Raw genomic sequence first — 19609 nt, forward strand, 5'->3', positions numbered from 1 at the left:
ACAAGAGTCACATCTCAACTTAAAAGACAAATACAGACTCAGGGTGAAAGGATGGTCATCTATATTTCAGGCAAATGGTAATCAGAAAAAAGCCGGTGTTGCAATTGTATTTGTAGATACAGTAGGCTTTAAACCATCAAAAGTAAGGAAGGATAAGAATGGTCACTTCATATTTGTTAAGGGTAATACTCAATATGATGAGATCACAATTATTAATATTTATGCACCCAACCAGAATGCACCTCAATTTATAAGAGAAACTCTAACAGACATGAGTAACTTGATTTCCTCCAGCTCCATAATCGTCGGAGATTTCAACACTCCTTTGGCAGTGTTGGATCGATCCTCCAGCAAGAAGCTGAGCAAAGAAATCTTAGATTTAAACCTAACCATCCAATATTTAGATTTAGCAGATCTACAGAACATTTCATCCCAACAAAACTGAATACACATACTTCTCATCAGCCCACGGAACTTACTCCAAAATTGACCACATTTTAGGTTACAAGTCTAACCTCAGTAAATTTAAAGGAATAGAAATTATTCCTTGCATCTTCTTGGACCAGAACTTGTATGTAAAGTAGAAAAAGGTCCCAGTAAGAAGATAATTACAGGTTGTTAATGTTCTTTCCATCACTTAGTAGCTGTGACACGTGCAAATTTCTGCTCCCCAGGCACAATGTGAGCTACCAGCTTCATTTAGGGAAAATGTTTTTCTTCTGGAAGATTTACATGAGATAATCTATTCAGTCTTTTTCTCAGACTTCTTCATCTTTTCATAATAGGCATGAAACTGAGAATCTGTTCCAAAAATTCTGTCCCACCAGGTGAATGTTGATGCATAGTTCCCGAGGAAGTTCATGTGGTGGAAATTGTGGTGCCGAGAGCCGGAACAGAAGGGGATGAGATTCAAAGGGTTGAGAGGAATATCATAACCACTATGGACATCAATGGTCTCTAACAAATGAATGGTCACCCAGGCCCAGAGAAGAATCACGTGATCACACAAAAGCACAATTCCAATGAAAAATCCAGTTCCAAGAATCAGGCTTTCCAAAGGATGTGCATATTCAGCTTCCATTACAAATGGAGCCTGAAACTCATGATGAACTTTATGAATATACTTGTATATTCTTTTGTGGTGCAAGAGTCTGTGTAGGAAATAGTGCCAAGTATCCTCAATGACAGCACAGACAAAGCATCTTGCCAAAAGCATACACCATCTTGGCATTCTTTCCCAATCATAAGGAATATCGAAATACTCTGTAAAATAATAGGTTCCACAAATCAAAGGCAGCTGGATACAAAAGTGATTAAAAAGAAGTACTTTAAAGCACTTCCACTGGCTTTCCAATGTTTCTGGTTTATGCTTCTGAATTTTATACTTCTTCATGTAAGGAATAAATTGAAATAAAAATCCAGGTACACAGAACAAGAAATAAAGGACTTCATGAACTATGAGAGATCCCCATGTTGCAATCTGGAACTTTGTGTAATTATCCAGCATATAGTTCCAAGCATTTTTAAAAGGCTCTTGCAAGGGGTTGTCAGGTAAAAGGAAATCTACATACTCCACCGCCAAGGAAGCCGAGCTAAAGATGCTGACACTTTCATTTGCTGCCATTTTTCAGATCTCTGCAAACAGCATTGTAATTCAGTCACTGGATGCTCCCTTCACCTGGCCAGTCACAAGCTGACTGCAAGCCCCAGTCACCCGCATTTGGCCAGGTACTGCGACCCTGCAACCTCAGCAATATATAATTTCAACACACTCCCTACTAAAGCTCCACTGTCATATTTTAAAAATCTTGAAAAAACAATACTCAAACGCATCAGCAAGAAAAGAAACAAGGGATCCCATCGCAGGCTGGGCAAGGGATTTGAAGAGAAACTTCTCTGAAGAAGACAGGCGCACGGCCTTCAGACATATGAAAAAATGCTCATCATCTTTAATCATCAGAGAAATGCAAATCAAAACTACTTTGAGATATCATCTAACTCCACTGAGACTAGCCTATATCACAAAATCTCAAGACCAGAGATGTTGGCGTGGATGTGGAGAAAAGGGAACACTTCTGCACTGCTGGTGGGAATGCAAATTAATACATTCCTTTTGGAAAGATATATGGAGAACACTCAGAGATCTAAAAATAGATCTGCCATTCAATCCTGCAATTCCTCTGCTGGGCATGTACCCAGAAGACCAAAAATCACAACATAACAGAAATATTTGTACCAGAATGTTTATTGCAGCCCAATTCATAATTGCTAAGTCATGGAAAAAGCCCAAGTGCCCATCGATCCACGAATGGATTAATAAATTGTGGTATATGGAGGGGAGACAAGATGGCAGACTGAAGCCAGCTTTCAACAGAGGCTCCCGTCCAGAAGGAGAGTTAAGGGACAGGAATTTAGTAAGTATCCTGGTGGACTTGAGCCTCACCAAGAGAGAAGGTTGAAGAACGCACATCAACACCGCTGAGGCAAGCTGTGATCACAAGGACGCAAACAAAAGGTACAAAATCCACCACCAAGCGCACAGGAGTAGCCCTCCCCCATGAGACCGGCTCAAGAGACCCACAATTAAACAAACGGGCAGAAATTAAAGGCCCTCCCACTACACTCCATGGGAGAGACCTTCTAAAAACTGGACCTACCTCCCATACTGGGGTGCCGTGGTGTTCTCCTGCAGGGCATAAAACTGAATAAAACTTTAAAAATCCTTTGCCGGCAACCCTGAATCCACAACACTCCCCTCCCGCCCACTGAGGTCTGGAGGCCTGTCCCCCAGGAGTTAGGATTCTTGAGTGATTTCTCAAGGGGAGTGGACAGTCCACGAGTTGCGACTGGTCAGCATTGACTCTGAGGCACGCGAGTGAGGAGAGGGCACCGGGCTGAGGGGGAGTCACGCCTCAGCGGCACTTCCCTGTGGTGCGGTGCAATAGCCCTCCCCGTGCATCAATACGGCCAGGCATAAAACTGAATGAAACTCTAGCTTCCCCCCCATTCTCACTCGGGGTCTGGGGGCCTGTCCCCCAGGAGTTCGGATCCTTGGGTGATTTCTCGAGAGGAGCGCACAGTGCCCGAGCCGCGACTGGTCAGCGCTGACTCTGAGACACGCGAGCAAGGAGAGGGCACCAGGCTGCGGGGGAGTCACGCATCAGCAGCACTTCCCTGCAGTGCGGTGCAGCAGCCCTCCCCGGGCAACATTAAAACTGAATAAAACTCCAGCTTCCCCGCTGAGCGCCCCTACTCTCACTCGGGGTCTGGAGGCCTATCCCCCAGGAGTGCGGATCCTTGGGTGATTTCTCAAGGGGAGTGCACAGTGCCCGAGCTGCATCAGGTCAGCGCTGACTCTGAGACACATGAGCGAGGAGAGGGCACTCTGCTGAGGGGAAATCAAGCCTTGGTGGCAGTTCCCTGTGGGGCGGTGCAGCAGCCCTCCCCGGGCGGGCAACAGTACGGCCGGGCATAAAACTGAATGAAACACTAGCTTCCCCCCCACTCCCACTCGGGGTCTGGGGGCCTGTCCCCCAAGAGTTCGGATTCTTGGGGGATCTCTAGAGGGGTGTGGACCCGGCATAAACTGCGGCTGCTCAGTGCTGACTCTGGGGCGCGAGACAGAGGAGAAAAGGGTCGGCTGAGTGCCCACACCAGAGTGGCAGTTCCCTGGAGGCAGAGCAACAGCCGTTTTTTCTTTAACGGCAGAACGGCTCACTTCTGGATATTCTGAGGCCACACCCCCTGTCTCCCTGGGCAAACAGAGGAGGCCACCGGTGAGCGGGGGATTTCCTGACACTGCTCACAAACCCAGGAAGCTTCCAGGGCGGGGCCGACCCAGAGAGCTGATCGGACGCAAGCCTTCAGCAGCAAAGAGGACACAAACCTCCAGCAGCAAAGACGTTTGAACTCAGAACAGCCCATCTTCTGTAGGCGATTCCGGCAGGAACAGAGACAGAACCCCACAAAGCTGTCTGCTCTGTTCTGTTCTGTTAACAGCACCCATCAGGAACGGGGCTAAGCCTGAGTGAACACCTCCTTCCCATCACCTGCATCAAGCACTCAAAGATGTCAGGACCCATCTCCTCCTGCTAGATAGTGGCAGTCTACGGGGGCCTGGCAGACTTCCTTGTGATTCAGACAGGTGCAAACGCCTGGAGGGTCTGTTCACTGCAGGCAACTGGGTTAGCCATCTGCAGAGATACCAGTGACTGGGTCCGACGGAGGGGCAAAGTGGGGAAGGAGACGTCAACCTTCCCAGACTGCTCTGTTTGCTGGGTGGCTACTCCTGACTCCACGCTGCACTGGGATGAGCCATGTCAGAGGAGTCCCCAGGCCCCTGTGATCCAGTTCCCAGAGACCTCTTGAACTCTCCCACCCAAGACAGGTGCCGATTGAGACAGTTGATTTGGACCTTTTGAACTGGGCTAATAGACTGAGGACTTTTCAGGTGGTGCCCTGGGTGTGTGGTTGTAGGAAGGTTTGATTCTCCTTTTCCAACTGGGGCCAGAGGTGGGCAGGCGGGGTGACTTAATTGCTGATTTTTCCACACAGCTGAGACTTCAAGCCAGAGTAGAAGTTGCAATAGGATTGAACAGAAACCAGCTGAAAACAAGACAGAACCACGTAGCTCCACCACACAAGACAGGGCCCCAGTTTCCCAGGCAACAACACTGTATGGGCCCTTGATAAAGCCCGAGGGGAAAAATCGAAGGGAGTAAAATAACCATGGGGTGGAATCAGCGGAAAAACTCTGGTAACATGAATAACCAGAATAGATCAACCCCCCCAAGAAAAGATACGGCAGATGTGATTGAAGATTCCATTCATAAACAACTGGCTGAGATGTCAGAAATCGAATTCAGAATTTGGATTGCAGACAAGATTAATAAAATGGAATTAGGATTCGAGGAGAAATTCAAAAGTTGTCTCAAGAATTTAATGAATTTAAAGACAAAACCACCAAAGACTTAGACACACTGAAGCAAGAATTTAAAGCCCTCAAAGATATGAAAAATACAGTAGAATCCCTCAGCAACAGAATGGAGCAAGGAGAAGAAAGGATTTCTTACATTGAAGATAAAGTCTTCGAATGCTCCCAATCTCTCAAAGAGGAAGAGAAATGGAGAGCAAAAACGGATCAATCACTCAGAGAGCTCTCAGATAATTTGAAAAAAAGCAATTTACAAATTATTGGGATTTCTGAGAATGATGAAGTGGCCTCGAAGGGCACAGAGGCCTTTCTGCATGTAATTATGAAAGAAAATTTTCCAGACATGCCTAGAGAATCTGAAATTCAGATAGCAGACAGCTTCAGAAACCCAGCACGATTCAACCCCAATAAGTCATCCCCCAGACATATCATAATTAGCTTCACTAAAGTTAACATGAAAGAGAAGATTCTCAAAGCAGCCCAGCGAAAGAAAACTATTACGTACAAAGGAAAGAATATGAGAATAACTGCAGATCTCTCTGCTGAAACTTTTCAAGCCAGAAGAGAGTGGTCATCAACTTTCAATCTCCTAAAGCAAAATAACTTTCAACCCAGGATCTTGTATCCTGCTAAATTGAGTTTCATCTATGATGGAGAAATTAAATACTTCAATGACATTCATATGTTGAAAAAATTTGCCATAAGTAAACCAGCTCCTCAGGATATTCTCAGACCTATCCTCCACAATGACCAACCCAATCCTACACCACAAAAGTAAACTCACTCAGAAACTTTGGATCAAACTCCAACTTCCACACTGGCAAAAGGATTAAAGAAGTCCACTGGACCTTTGAAAAACTCAATACCCAAAATTCCACCACACTTATCAATACTCTCCATCAATGTGAATGGCTTAAACTGTCCTCTAAAGAGGCATAGGTTAGCTAACTGGATACAAAAACTCAAGCCAGATATTTGTTGCATACAAGAGTCACATCCTAACTTAAAAGACAAATACAAACTCAGGGTGAATGGATGGTCATCTATATTTCAGGCAAATGGTAATCAGAAAAAAGCAGGTGTTGCAATTGTATTTGCAGATACAATAGGCTTTAAACCATCAAAAGTAAGGAAGGACAAGAATGGTCACTTCATATTTGTTAAGGGTAATACTCAACATGATGAGATCTCAATTATTAATATCTATGCACCCAACCAGAATGCACCTCAATTTATAAGAGAAATTCTAACAGACATGAGTAACTTGATTTCCTCCAGCTCCATAATCATCGGAGATTTTAACACTCCTTTGGCAGTGTTGGATCGATCCTCCAGCAAGAAGCTGAGCAAAGAAATCTTAGATTTAAACCTAATCATCCAATATTTAGATTTAGCAGATGTACAGAACATTTCATCGCAACAAAACTGAATACACATACTTCTCATCAGCCCACGGAACTTACTCCAAAATTGACCACATCTTAGGTCACACGTCTAACCTCAGTAAATTTAAAGGAATAGAAATTATTCCTTGCATCTTCTTGGACCATCATGGAATAAAACTTGAATTGAGTAACAACAGGAATCTGCATAATCATACAAAAACATGGAAGTTAAATAACCTTATGCTGAATGATAGCTGGGTGAGAGATGAGATTAAGAAAGAAATCGCCAAATTTTTGGAACAAAACGACAATGAAGACACAAACTATCAGAACCTCTGGGACACCGCAAAGGCAGTTCCAGGAGGGAAATTTATAGCACTGCAAGCCGTCCAAAGAGAACGGAAAGAGAGGAAGTTAACAACTTAATGGGACATCTCAAGCAACTGGAAAAGGAAGAACATTCCAACCCCAAAACCAAGTAGAAGAAAAGAAATAACCAAAATTAGAGCAGAATTAAATGAAATTGAAAACAAAAGAATAATACAACAGATCAATAAATCAAAAAGCTGGTTTTTTGAAAAGGTCAATAAAATAGATAAACCTCTGGCGAACCTAATCAGAAAAAAAAGAGTAAAATCTCTAATATCATCAATCAGAAACAACAAAGACGAAATAACAACAGACTCATCAGAAATCCAAAAAATCTTTAATGAATATTACAAGAAACTTTATTCTCAGAAATATGAAAATCTGAAGGAAATTGACCGATACTTGGAAGCACGCCACCTTCCAAGACTTAACCAGAATCAAGTGGAAATGTTGAACAGACCCATATCAAGTTCAGAAATAGCATCAACTATACAAAACCTCCCTAAAAAGAAAAGCCCGGGACCAGAAGTTTTCATGTCAGAATTCTACCAAACCTTTAAAGAGGAATTAGTACCTATATTACTCAACCTGTTCCAAAATGTAGAAAAAGAAGGAAGACTACCCAACACGTTCTATGAAGCAAACATCACCCTGATCCCCAAACCAGGAAAAGACCCAACAAGAAAAGAAAAGTATAGACCAATATCACTAATGAATATAGATGCAAAAATATTCAACAAGATCCTAACAAACAGAATCCAGCAACACATCAAACAAATTATACATCATGACCAAGTTGGTTTTATCCCAGGGTGTCAAGGCTGGTTCAATATACGTAAATCTATAAATGTAATTCAGCACATAAACAAATTAGAAACAAAGACTTTATGATTCTCTCAATTGATGCAGCAAAAGCTTTTGATAATATCCAGCATCCTTCATGATCAGAACACTCAAGAAAATTGGTCTAGAAGGGACTTTTCTTAAACTGATAGAGGCTATCTATAGCAAACCCACAGCCAATATCATATTGAATGGAGTTAAATTGGAATCATTTCCACTCAGATCAGGAACCAGACAAGGCTGCCCATTGTCTCCATTGCTTTTCAACATTGTAATGGAAGTTTTAGCCACCGCAATTAGGGAAGAAAAGGCAATCAAGGGTATCCAAATAGTGTCAGAAGAGATCAGACTTTTGCTCTTCGCAGATGATATGATTGTGTATCTGGAAAACACTAGGGACTCAACTACAAAACTCCCAGAAATGATCAAGGAATACAGCAGCGTCTCAGGTTACAAAATCAACATCCATAAATCGGTAGCCTTTATATACACCAACAACAGTCAAGTTGAAAAAGCAGTTAAGGACTCTATCCCATTCACAGTAGTGCCAAAGAAGATGAAATATTTGGGAATTTACCTAACAAAAGACGTGAAAGATCTCTATAAAGAGAACTATGAAACTCTAAGAAAAAAATAGCTGAAAAGGCTAACAAATAGAAAAACATACAATGCTCATGGCTGGGAAGAATCAACATTGTTAAAATGTCCATACTACCCAAAGCAATATATAATTTCAATGCACTCCCTATTAAAGTTCCATTGTCATATTTTAAAGATCTTGAAAAAACAATACTTCGTTTTATATGGAATCAGAAAAAACCTCGAATAGCCAAGACATTACTCAGAAATAAAAGCAAAACAGGAGGAATAACACTACCAGACCTCAGACTTTACTACAAATCGATATTGATCAAAACAGCATGGTATTGGCACAAAAACAGAGAAGTAGATATCTGGAATACAATAGAGAACCAAGAGATGAATCCAGCTACTTACCGCTATTTGATTTTTGACAAGCCAATTGAAAACATTCAGTGGGGAAAAGATTCCCTATTTAACAAATGGTGCTGGGTGAACTGGCTGGCAACCTGCAGAAGACTGAAATTGGACCCACACCTTTCACCATTAACTAAGATAGACTCTCATTGGATTAAAGATTTAAACTTAAGACATGAAACTATAAAAATACTAGAGGAGAATGCAGGGAAAACCCTTGAAGAAATTGGTCTGGGTGAGTATTTCATGAGGAGAACCCCCCGGGCAATTGAAGCAGCTTCAAAAATACACTACTGGGACTTGATCAAACTAAAAAGCTTCTGCACAGCTAAGAACACTGTAAGTAAAGCAAGCAAACAGCCCTCAGAATGGGAGAAGATATTTGCTGGGTATATCTCTGACAAAGGTTTAGTAACCAGAATCCACAGAGAACTCAAACGCATCAGCAAGAAAAAAAGAAGGGATCCCATCGCAGGCTGGGCAAGGGATTTGAAGAGAAACTTCTCTGAAGAAGACAGGCGCATGGCCTTCAGACATATGAAAAAATGCTCATCATCTTTAATCATCAGAGAAATGCAAATCAAAACTACTTTGAGATATCATCTAACTCCACAGAGACTAGCCTATATCACAAAATCTCAAGACCAGAGATGTTGGCGTGGATGCAGAGAAAAGGGAACACTTCTGCACTGCTGGTGGGAATGCAAATTAATGCATTCCTTTTGGAAAGAGATATGGAGAACACTCAGAGATCTAAAAATAGATCTGCCATTCAATCCTGTAATCCCTCTGCTGTGCATATACCCAGAAGACCAAAAATCACAACGTAACAAAGATATTTGTACCAGAATGTTTATTGCAGCCCAATTCATAATTGCTAAGTCATGGAAAAAGCCCAAGTGCCCATCAATCCACGAATGGATTGATAAATTGTGGTATATGTACACCATGGAATACTATGCAGCCTTAAAGAAAGATGGAGAGTTTACCTCTTTCATGTTTACATGGATGGAGCTGGAACATATTCTTCGTAGTAAAGTATCTCAAGAATGGAAAAAAAGTACTCAATGTACTCAGCCCTACTATGAAACTAATTTGGGGCTCTCACATGAAAGCTATAACCCAGTTACAACCTAACAATAGGGGGAAGGGGGAAAGGGGGGTTTGGTAGATGGAGGGGGATCGGTGGGATCACACCTGTGGTGCATCTTACAGGGGTATTTGCAAAACTTGGTAAATGTAGAAGGTAAATGTTTTGGCACAGTAACTGAGATAACGCCGGAAAGGCTATGTTAACCATTGTGATAAAAATGTGTCAAATGATCTATGAAGCGAGTGTATGATGCCCAATGATCATATCAATGTATACAGTTATGATTTAATAAAAAAAGATAAAAAAAATAAAAAATAAATAAATAAAAGATAAAAAGGAAAAATAAATAAATAAATAAATTGTTGTATATGTACACCATGGAATATTATACAGCCTTAAAGAAAGATGGAGACTTTACCTCTTTCATGTTTACATGGATGGAGCTGGAACATATTCTTCTTAGTAAAGTATCTCAAGAATGGAAGAAAATCTACCCAATGTACTCAGCCCAACTATGAAACTAATTTGGGGCTCTCACATGAAAGCTATGACCCAGTTACAACCTAACAATATGGGGAAGTGGGAAAGGGAGGGGAGGGAGGGGGGTGCTGGGTAGAGGGAGGAGGATCGGTGGGATCATACCTGTGGGCATCTTACAGGGGTATTTGCGAAAATTGGTAAATGTAGAATGTAAATGTTTTGGCACAGTAACTGAGATAATGCCAGGAAGGCTATGTTAACCATTGTGATGAAAATGTGTCAAATGGACTATGAATCGAGTGTATGATGCCCCATGATCATATTAATGTATACAGTTATGATTTAATAAAAAAATAAATAAAAACAAAACACAAAAAACAAAAACGCTCGACCCCACACAAAGGCATGGAAATTAAACAATCTTCTGTTGAATAATACATGGGTGCAGGAAGAAATAAAACAGGAAATCATTAACTTCCTTGGGCATAACAACAATGAAGACACAAGCTACCAAAACCTGTGGGATATTGCAAAAGCAGTTTTGAGAGGAAAATTCATCGCTTTAGATGCATACATTCGAAAAACAGAAAGAGAGCGCAGCAACAATCTCACAAGCCATCTTATGGAATAGGAAAAAGAACAATCTAAGCCTAAACTCAGTAGAAGAAAAGAAATATCCAAAATCAAATCAGAGATCAATGAAATTGAAAACAAAAGAATCATTCAGAAAATTAATGAAACAAGGAGTTGGTTTTTTGAAAAAATAAATAAAATAGATAAACCATTGGCCAGACTAACGAGAAATAGAAAAGTAAAATCTCTAGTAACCTCAATCAGAAATGATAAAGGGGAAATAACAACTGATCCCACAGAGATACAAGAAATCATCTCTGAATACTACCAGAAACTCTATGCCCAGAAATTAGACAATGTGAAGAAAATGCATCAAATTTTGGAATCACACCCTCTCCCTAGACTTAGCCAGGAAGAAATAGAGCTTCTGAACAGACCAATTTCAAGCACTGAGATTAAAGAAACAATAAAAAAAGCTTCCAACCAAAAAATGCCCTGGTCCAGATGGCTTCACACCAGACTTCTATCAAACCTTCAAGGAAGAGCTTATTCCCGTACTGCAGAAATTATTTCAAAAAATTGAGGAAGAGGGAATCTTCCCCAACACATTCTATGAAGCAAACATCACCCTGATACCAAAACCAGGAAAAAGACCCAAACAAAAAGGAGAATTTCAGACCAATCTCACTCATGAATATAGATGCAAAAATTCTCAACAAAATCCTAGCCAAGAGATTACAGCTTATCATCAAAAAAGTCATTCATCATGATCAAGTAGGTTTCATCCCAGGGATGCAAGGCTGGTTTAACATACGCAAGTCCATAAACGTTATCCACCATACTAACAGAGGCAAAAATAAAGATCATGTGATACTCTCAATAGATGCAGAAAAAGTATTTGTTAAAATCCAGCATCCTTTTCTAATTAGAACACTGAAGAGTATAGGCAAAGGTGGCACATTACTTTTTTTTTTTTATTAAATCATGGCTCATTGATATAATCATGGGGCATCATTCACTAGCTTCACAGACTGTATACCACGTTTCACATATACCCTTGTAATATGCACCGCTGATGTAATCCCACCAAACTCCTTCCCTCTACCCACCTCATCTCTCCCTCCCCTCCCTTTCCCCCTTCCCCCTATTCTTAGGTTATAACTCGGTTATAGCTTTCATATGAAAATCCTAAATTAGTTTCATAGTAGGGCTGAGTACATTGGGTACTTTTTCTTCCATTCTTGAGATACTTTACTAAGAAGAATATGTTTAAGCTCCATCCACGTAAACATGAAAGAGGTAAAGTCTCCATCTTTCTTTAAGGCTGCATAATATTCCATGGTGTACCTATACCACAATTTATTAATTCATTTGTGGATCGATGGGCACTTGGGCTTTTTCCATGACTTAGCAATTGGGCTGCAATAAACATTCTGGTACAAATATCTTTGTTATAATGTGATTTTTGGTGTTCTGCGTATATGCCCACTAGAGGGATTACAGGATTGAATGACAAATCTTTATTTAGATCTCTAAGTGTTCTCCATATCTCTTTCCAAAAGGAATGTATTAATTTGCATTCCCACCAGCAGTGCAAATTGTTCCCTTTTCTCCACATCCGTGCCAATATCTCTGGTCTTGGGATTTTGTGATATAGGCTAGTCTCACTGGAGTTAGATGATATCTCAAAGTAGTTTTGATTTGCATTTCTCTGATGATTAAAGATGATGAGCATTTTTTCATATGTCTGAAGGACACGCACCTATCTTCTTCAGAGAAGTTTCTCTTCAAATCCCTTGCCCAGCCTGCGATGGGATCCCTTGTTCTATACTTGCTAATGCGTTTGAGTTCTCTGTGGATTCTGGTTACTAAACCTTTGTCAGAGACATAACCGGCAAATATCTTCTCCCACTCTGAGAGCTGTTTGCGTGCTTTAGTTACTGTGTTCTTGGCTGTGCAGAAGCTTTTTAGTTTGATCAAGTCCCAGTAGTGTAATTTTGAAGCTGCTTCAATTGCCCGGGGGGTCCTCCTCATAAAATCCTCGCCCAGACCGATTTCTTCAAGGGTTTTCCCTGCACTCTGCTCTAGTATTTTTATAGTTTCATGTCTTAAGTTTAAATCTTTGATCCAGTGAGTGTCTATCTTAGTTAATGGTGAAAGGTGTGGGTCCAATTTCAGTCTTCTGCAGGTTGCCAGCCAGTTCACCCAGCACTATTTGTTAAATAGGGAATCTTTTCCCCACTGAATGTTTTCAATTGGCTTGTCAAAGATTAAATAATGGTAAGTAGCTGGATTCATCTCTTGGTTCTGTATTGTGTTCCAGACATCTACTTGTCTGTTTTTGTGCCAGTACCATGTTGTTTTGATGACTATCGATTTGTAGTATAGTCTGAGGTTTGGTAGCATGATTCCTCCTGCTTTGTTTTTATTTCTGAGTAATGTCTTGGCTATTCTAGGTATTTTCTGATTCCATATAAGACGAAGTATTGTTTTTTCAAGATCTTTAAAGTATGACACTGGAGCTTTAATAGGGATTGCATTGAAATTATATATTGCTTTGGGTAGTATGGACATTTACCAATGTTGATTCTTCCCAGCTATGAGCATGGTATGTTTTTCCATTTTTTAACATTGTCAGCTATTTCTTTTCTTAGAGTTTCATAGTTCTCTTTATAGAGATCTTTCACGTTTTTTGTTAGATAAATTCCCAAATATTTCATCTTCTTTGGCACTACTGTGAATGGGATAGACTCCTTAACCGTTTTCTCTACTTGAGAATTGTTGGTATATATAAAGGCTACTGATTTATGAGTGTTGATTTTGTAACCTGAGACGCTGTTGTATTCCTAGATCACTTTTAAGAGTTTTGTAGTAGAGTCCCTAGTGTTTTCCAGATATACAATCATATCATTTGCAAAGAACGCAAGTTTGATCTCTTCTGACCCTATATGGATACCCTTGATCGCCTTTTTTTCCATAATTGCGGTGGCTAAAACTTCCATTACAATGTTAAAAAGCAATGGAGACAATGGGCAGCCTTGTCTGGTTCCTGATCTGAGTGGAAATGATTCCAATTTAACTACAGTCAGTATGATATTGGCTGTGGGTTTGCCGTAGATGGTCTCTATCAGCTTAAGAAATGTCCCTTCTATACTGATTTTCTTACGTGTTCTGATCATGAGGGGATGCTGGATATTATCAAAAGCTTTTTCTGCATCAACTGAGAGAATCATATGGTCTTTATTTTTTAATTTGTTTATGTGCTGGATTACATTTATAGATTTATGTATATTGAACCAGCCTTGAAACCCTGGGATAAAACTGACTTGGTCATGATGTATAATTTGTTTGATGTGTTGCTGGATTCTGTTTGTTAGGATCTTGTTGAGTATTTTTGCATCTATATTCATTAGTGATATCAGTCTATAATTTTCTTTCCTTGTTGGGTCTTTTCCTGGTTTGGGGTGTCAGGGTGATGTTTGCTTCATAGAACGTGTTAGGTAATCTTCCTTCTTTTTCTACCTTTTGGAACAGGTTGTACTAATTCCTCTTTAAAAGTTTGGTAGAATTCTGACATGAAACCATCTGGTCCCAGGCTTTTCTTTTTAGGGAGGTTTTGTATGGTTGATATTATTTGTGAAGTTGATATGGGTCTGTTCAACATTTCCACTTGATTCTGGCAAAGTCTTGGAAGGTGGCATGCTTCCAAGTATTGGTCAATTTCCTTCAGATTTTCATATTTCTGAGAATAAAGTTTCTTGTAATATTCATTAAGGATTTTTTTGATTTCTGAGGAGTCTGTTGTTATTTCATCTTTGTTGTTTCTGATTGATGAGATTAGAGATTTTACTCTTTTTTCCTGATTATGTTGGCCAAAGGTTTGTCTATTTTATTGACGTTTTCGAAAAACCAGCTTTTTGATGTATTGATCTGTTGTATTACTCTTTTGTTTTCAATTTCATTTTATTCTGCTCTAATTTTGGTTATTTCCTTTCTTCTACTGGGTTTGGCGTTGGAATGTTCTGCCTTTTCCAGTTGCTTGAGATGTCCCATTAAGTTGTTAACTTCCTCTCTTTCTGTTCTCCTGAGGATTGCTTGCAGTGCTATGAATTTCCCTGTTTGAACTTCCTTTGCGGTGTCCCAGAGGTTCTGATAGTTCGTGTCTTCATTGTCATTTTGTTCCAAAAAATTGGCACTTTCTTAATCTCATCTCTGACCCAGCTATCATTCAGCATAAGGTTATTTAACTTCCGTGTTTTCGTATGAGTATGCAGATTCCTGCTCAAGTTTTATTCCATGGCGGTCCGAGAAGATGCATGGAATAATGTCTATTCCTTCAAATTTACTGAGGTTAGACTTGTGACCTAAGATGTGATTTGTTTTTGACTAGGTCCAACGGCTGATGATATGTATGTGTATTCAGTTTTGTTGGGATGAAATGTTCTGTAGATGTCTGCTAAATCCAAATGTTTGATGGTTAGCTTTAAATCTTAGATTTCTTTGCTTAGCTTCTTATTGGAGGATCGATCCAGCACTGCCAAAGGAGTGTTGAAATCTCCGACTATTATGGAGCTGGAGGAAATCAAGTTGCTCATGTCTGTCAGAGTTTCTCTTATAAATTGAGGTGCATTTTGGTTGAGTGCACAGATAGTGATAATTGAAATCTCATCATATTGAGTATTACGTTTAACAAATATGAAGTGACCATTCATATCCTTCCTTACTTTTGTTGGTTTAAAGCCTATTGTATCTGCAAATAAAATTGGACACCTGCTTTTTTCTGATTACCATTTGCCTGAAATATGGATAGCCATCCTTTCACCCTAAGTCTGTATTTGTCTTTCAAGTTAAAATGTGACTCTTGTATGCAACAAGTATCTGGCCTGAGTTTTTATATCCAGTCAGCTAATCTATGCCTCTTTAGAGGACAGTTTAAGCCATTCACATTAATGGAGAATACTGATAAGTCTGGTGAAGTTTTGGGCATCGAGTTTTTCAAAAGTCCAGTGGGCATTTTTAATCCTTTCACCAGTATGGAAATTGGAGTTTGATCTGAAGTTTCTGAGTGAGTTTACTTTTGTGGTATTGGAAGGTGGCACATTTCTAAAACGGATTGAAGCTATCTGTGACAAACCCACAGCTAATATTTTACTGAATGGAGTAAAACTGAAAGCTCTTCCTCTTAGAACTGTAACCAGTCAAGGCTGTCCTCTGTCACCTTTATATTCAACATAGTGCTGGAAGTTCTAGCCAATACAATTAAGCAAGACAAGGAAATAAAGGGAATCCAAATCAGAGCAGAGGAGGTCAAACTCTCCTTCTTTGCTGATGCAATGATCTTATACTTAGAGAACCCCAAAGACTCAACCACAAGACTCCTAGAAGTCATCAAAAAATACAGTAATGTTTCAGGATATAAAATCAATGTCCACAAGTCAGTAGCCTTTGTATACACCAATAACAGTCAAGATGAGAAGCTAATTAAGGACACAACTCCCTTCACCATAGTTTCAAAGAAAATGAAATACCTAGGAATATACCTAACAAAGGAGGTGAAGGACCTCTATAAAGAAAACTATGAAATCCTCAGAAAGGAAATAGCAGAGGATATTAACAAGTGGAAGAACATACCATGCTCATGGATGGGAAGAATCAACATTGTTAAAATGTCTATACTTCCCAAAGCAATCTACCTATTCAATGCCAATCCTATCAAAATACCAACATCGTACTTTCAAGATTTGGAAAAAATGATTCTGCTTTTTGTATGGAACTGGAAAAAACCCCGTATAGCTAAGGCAGTTCTCTGTAACAAAAATAAAGCTGGGGGCATCAGCATACCAGATTTTACTCTGTACTACAAAGCCATAGTGCTCAAGACAGCATGGTACTGGCACAAAAATAGAGACATAGACACTTGGAATCTAATTGAAAACCAAGAAATGAAACTAACATCTTACAACCACCTAATCTTCGATAAAAAAAACAAGAACATACCTTGGGGGAAAGACTCCCTATTCAGTAAATGGTGTTCAGAGAACTGGATGTCTACATGTAAAAGACTGAAACTGGACCCACACCTTTCCCCACTCACAAAAATTGATTCAAGATGGATAAAGGACTTAAATTTAAGGCATGAAACAATAAAAATCCTCAAAGAAAGCATAGGAAAAACACTGGAAGATATTGGCCTGGGGAAAGACTTCATGAAGAAGACTGCCATGGCAATTGCAACAACAACAAAAATAAACAAATGGGACTTCATTAAACTGAAAAGCTTCTGTACAGCTAAGGAGACAACAACCAAAGCAAAGAGACAACCTACACAATGGGAAAGGATATTTGCATATTTTCAATCAGAAAAAAGCTTGATAACTAGGATCTATAGAGAACTCAAATTAATCCACATGAAAAAAGCCAACAATCCCATATATCAGTGGGCAAGAGACATGAATAGAACTTTCTCTAAAGATGACAGACGAATGGCTAACAAACACATGAAAAAATGTTCATCATCTCTATATATTAGAGAAATGCAAATCAAAACAACCCTGAGAGATCATCTAACCCCAGTGAAAATGGCCCACATCACAAAATCTCAAAACTGCAGATGCTGGCGTGGATGTGGAGAGAAGGGAGCACTTTTACACTGCTGGTGGGACTGCAAACTAGTACAACCATTCTGGAAGGAAGTATGGAGAAACCTCAAAGCACTCAAGCTAGACCTCCCATTTGATCCTGCAGTCCCATTACTGGGGATCGACCCACAAGGAAAAAAATCCTTTTATCATAAGGACACTTGTACTAGACTGTGTATTGCAGCTCAATTTACAATCGCCAAAATGTGGAAACAGCCTAAATGCCCACCAACACAGGAATGGATTAACAAGCTGTGGTATGTGTATACCATGGAATACTATTCAGCCATTAAAAAAAATGGAGACTTTACATCCTTCGTATTAACCTGGATGGAAGTGGAAGACATTATTCTTAGTAAAGCATCACAAGAATGGAGAAGCATGAATCCTATGTACTCAATTTTGATATGAGGACAATTAATGACAATTAAGGTTATGGGGGGGAAGCAGAAAGAGGGATGGAGGGAGGGGTTGGGGCCTTGGTGTGTGTCACACTTTATGGGGGCAAGACATGATTGTAAGAGGGACTTTACCTAACAATTGCAATCAGTGTAACCTGGCTTATTGTACCCTCAATGAATCCCCAACAATAAAAAAAAAAGTCTATACTACCCAAAGCAATATATAATTTCAATGCAATCCCTGTTAAATCTCCACTGTCATACTTTAAAGATCTTGAAAAAACAATACTTCGTTTTATATGGAATCAGAAAAAACCTCGAATAGCCAAGACATTACTCAGAAATAAAAACAAAGCAGGAGGAATAACCCTACCAGACTTCAGACTATACTACAAATCAATAGTGATCAAAACAGCATGGTATTGCCACAAAGACAGAGAAGTAGATGTCTGGAACAGAATAGGGAACCAAAAGATGAATCCAGCTACTTACCGTTATTTAATCTTTGACAAGCCAATTAAAAACATTCAATGGGGGGGCGGCACCTGTGGCTCAAAGGGCTAGGGCGCTGGCCCCATATGCCAGAGGTGGTAGGTTCAAACCCAGCCCTGGCCAGAAACTGCAAAAAAAAAAAAAAACATTCAATGGGGAAAAGATTCCCTATTTAACAAATGGTGCTGGGTGAACTGACTGGCAACCTGTAGAAGACTGAAACTGGACCCACACCTTTCACCATTAACTAAGATAGACTCTCACTGGATCAAAGATTTAAACTTAAGACATGAAACTATAAAAATACTAGAGGAGAGTGCAGGGAAAACCCTTGAAGAAATCAGTCTGGGTGAGTATTTTATGAGGAGGACCCCCCGGGCAATTGAAGCAGCTTCAAAAATACAGTACTGGGACTTGATCAAACTAAAAAGCTTCTGCACAGCCAAGAACACAGTAAGTAAAGCAAGCAAACAGCCCTCAGAATGGGAGAAGATATTTTCAGGTTATGTCTCCGACGAAGATTTAATTAACAGAATCCACAGAGAACTCAAACGCTTTAGCAAGAATAGAACAAGGGATCCCATCACAGGCTGGGCAAGGGATTTGAAGAGAAACTTCTCTGAAGAAGACAGGCGCGCGGCCTTCAGACATATGAAAAAGTGCTCATCATCTTTAATCATCAGAGAAATGCAAATCAAAACTACTTTGAGATATCGTCTAACTCCAGTGAGACTAGCCTATATCACAAAATCCCAAGATCAGAGATGTTGGTGCGGATGTGGAGAAAAGGGAACACTATTGCACTGCTGGTGGGAATGCAAATTAATACATTCCTTTTGGAAAGAGATATGGAGAACACTTAGAGTTCTAAAAATAGATCTGCCATTCAATCCTGTAATCCCTCTACTGGGCATATACCCAGAAGACCAAAAAGCTCATCATAACAAAGATATTTGTACCAGAATGTTTATTGCAGCCCTATTCATAATTGCTAAGTCATGGAAGAAGCTCAAGTGCCCATCGATCCACAAATGGATTAATAAATGTGGTATATGTACACCATGGAATATTATGCAGCCTTAAAGAAAGATGGAGACTTTACCTCTTTCATGTTTACATGGATGGAGCTGGAAGATATTCTTCTTAGTAAAGTATCTCAAGAATGGAAGAAAAAGTACCCAATGTACTCAGCCCTACTATGAAACTAATTTAGGGTTTTCACATGAAAGCTATAACCCAGTTACAACCTAAGAATAGGGGGAAGGGGGAAAGGGAGGGGTGGGAGGGGCGTGGTGGGTAGAGGGAAGGGGATTGTTGGGATTACACCAGCGGTGCATCTTACAAGGGTATATGTGAATCTTGGTAAACGGTCTGTGAAGGTAGTGAATGATGCCCCATGATCATAT

The 19609-nt window shown here is 40.0% G+C and overlaps 1 protein-coding gene across 1 annotated transcript; it reads right to left on the reverse strand.

The window, feature by feature from the left end:
* Positions 1-570: 570 nt before the first annotated feature.
* On the reverse strand, positions 571-1707 carry LOC128578203 (methylsterol monooxygenase 1-like). The gene has a single exon (XM_053580728.1). The coding sequence runs from the start codon at positions 1622-1624 to the stop codon at positions 743-745; it is 882 nt and encodes a 293-aa protein (XP_053436703.1). The 5' UTR covers positions 1625-1707; the 3' UTR covers positions 571-742.
* Between the last annotated feature and the right edge of the window lie 17902 nt (positions 1708-19609).

Source organism: Nycticebus coucang, chromosome X (genome assembly GCF_027406575.1).
Source record: "Nycticebus coucang isolate mNycCou1 chromosome X, mNycCou1.pri, whole genome shotgun sequence".
In the NCBI taxonomy this organism is placed as follows: domain Eukaryota; kingdom Metazoa; phylum Chordata; class Mammalia; order Primates; family Lorisidae; genus Nycticebus; species Nycticebus coucang.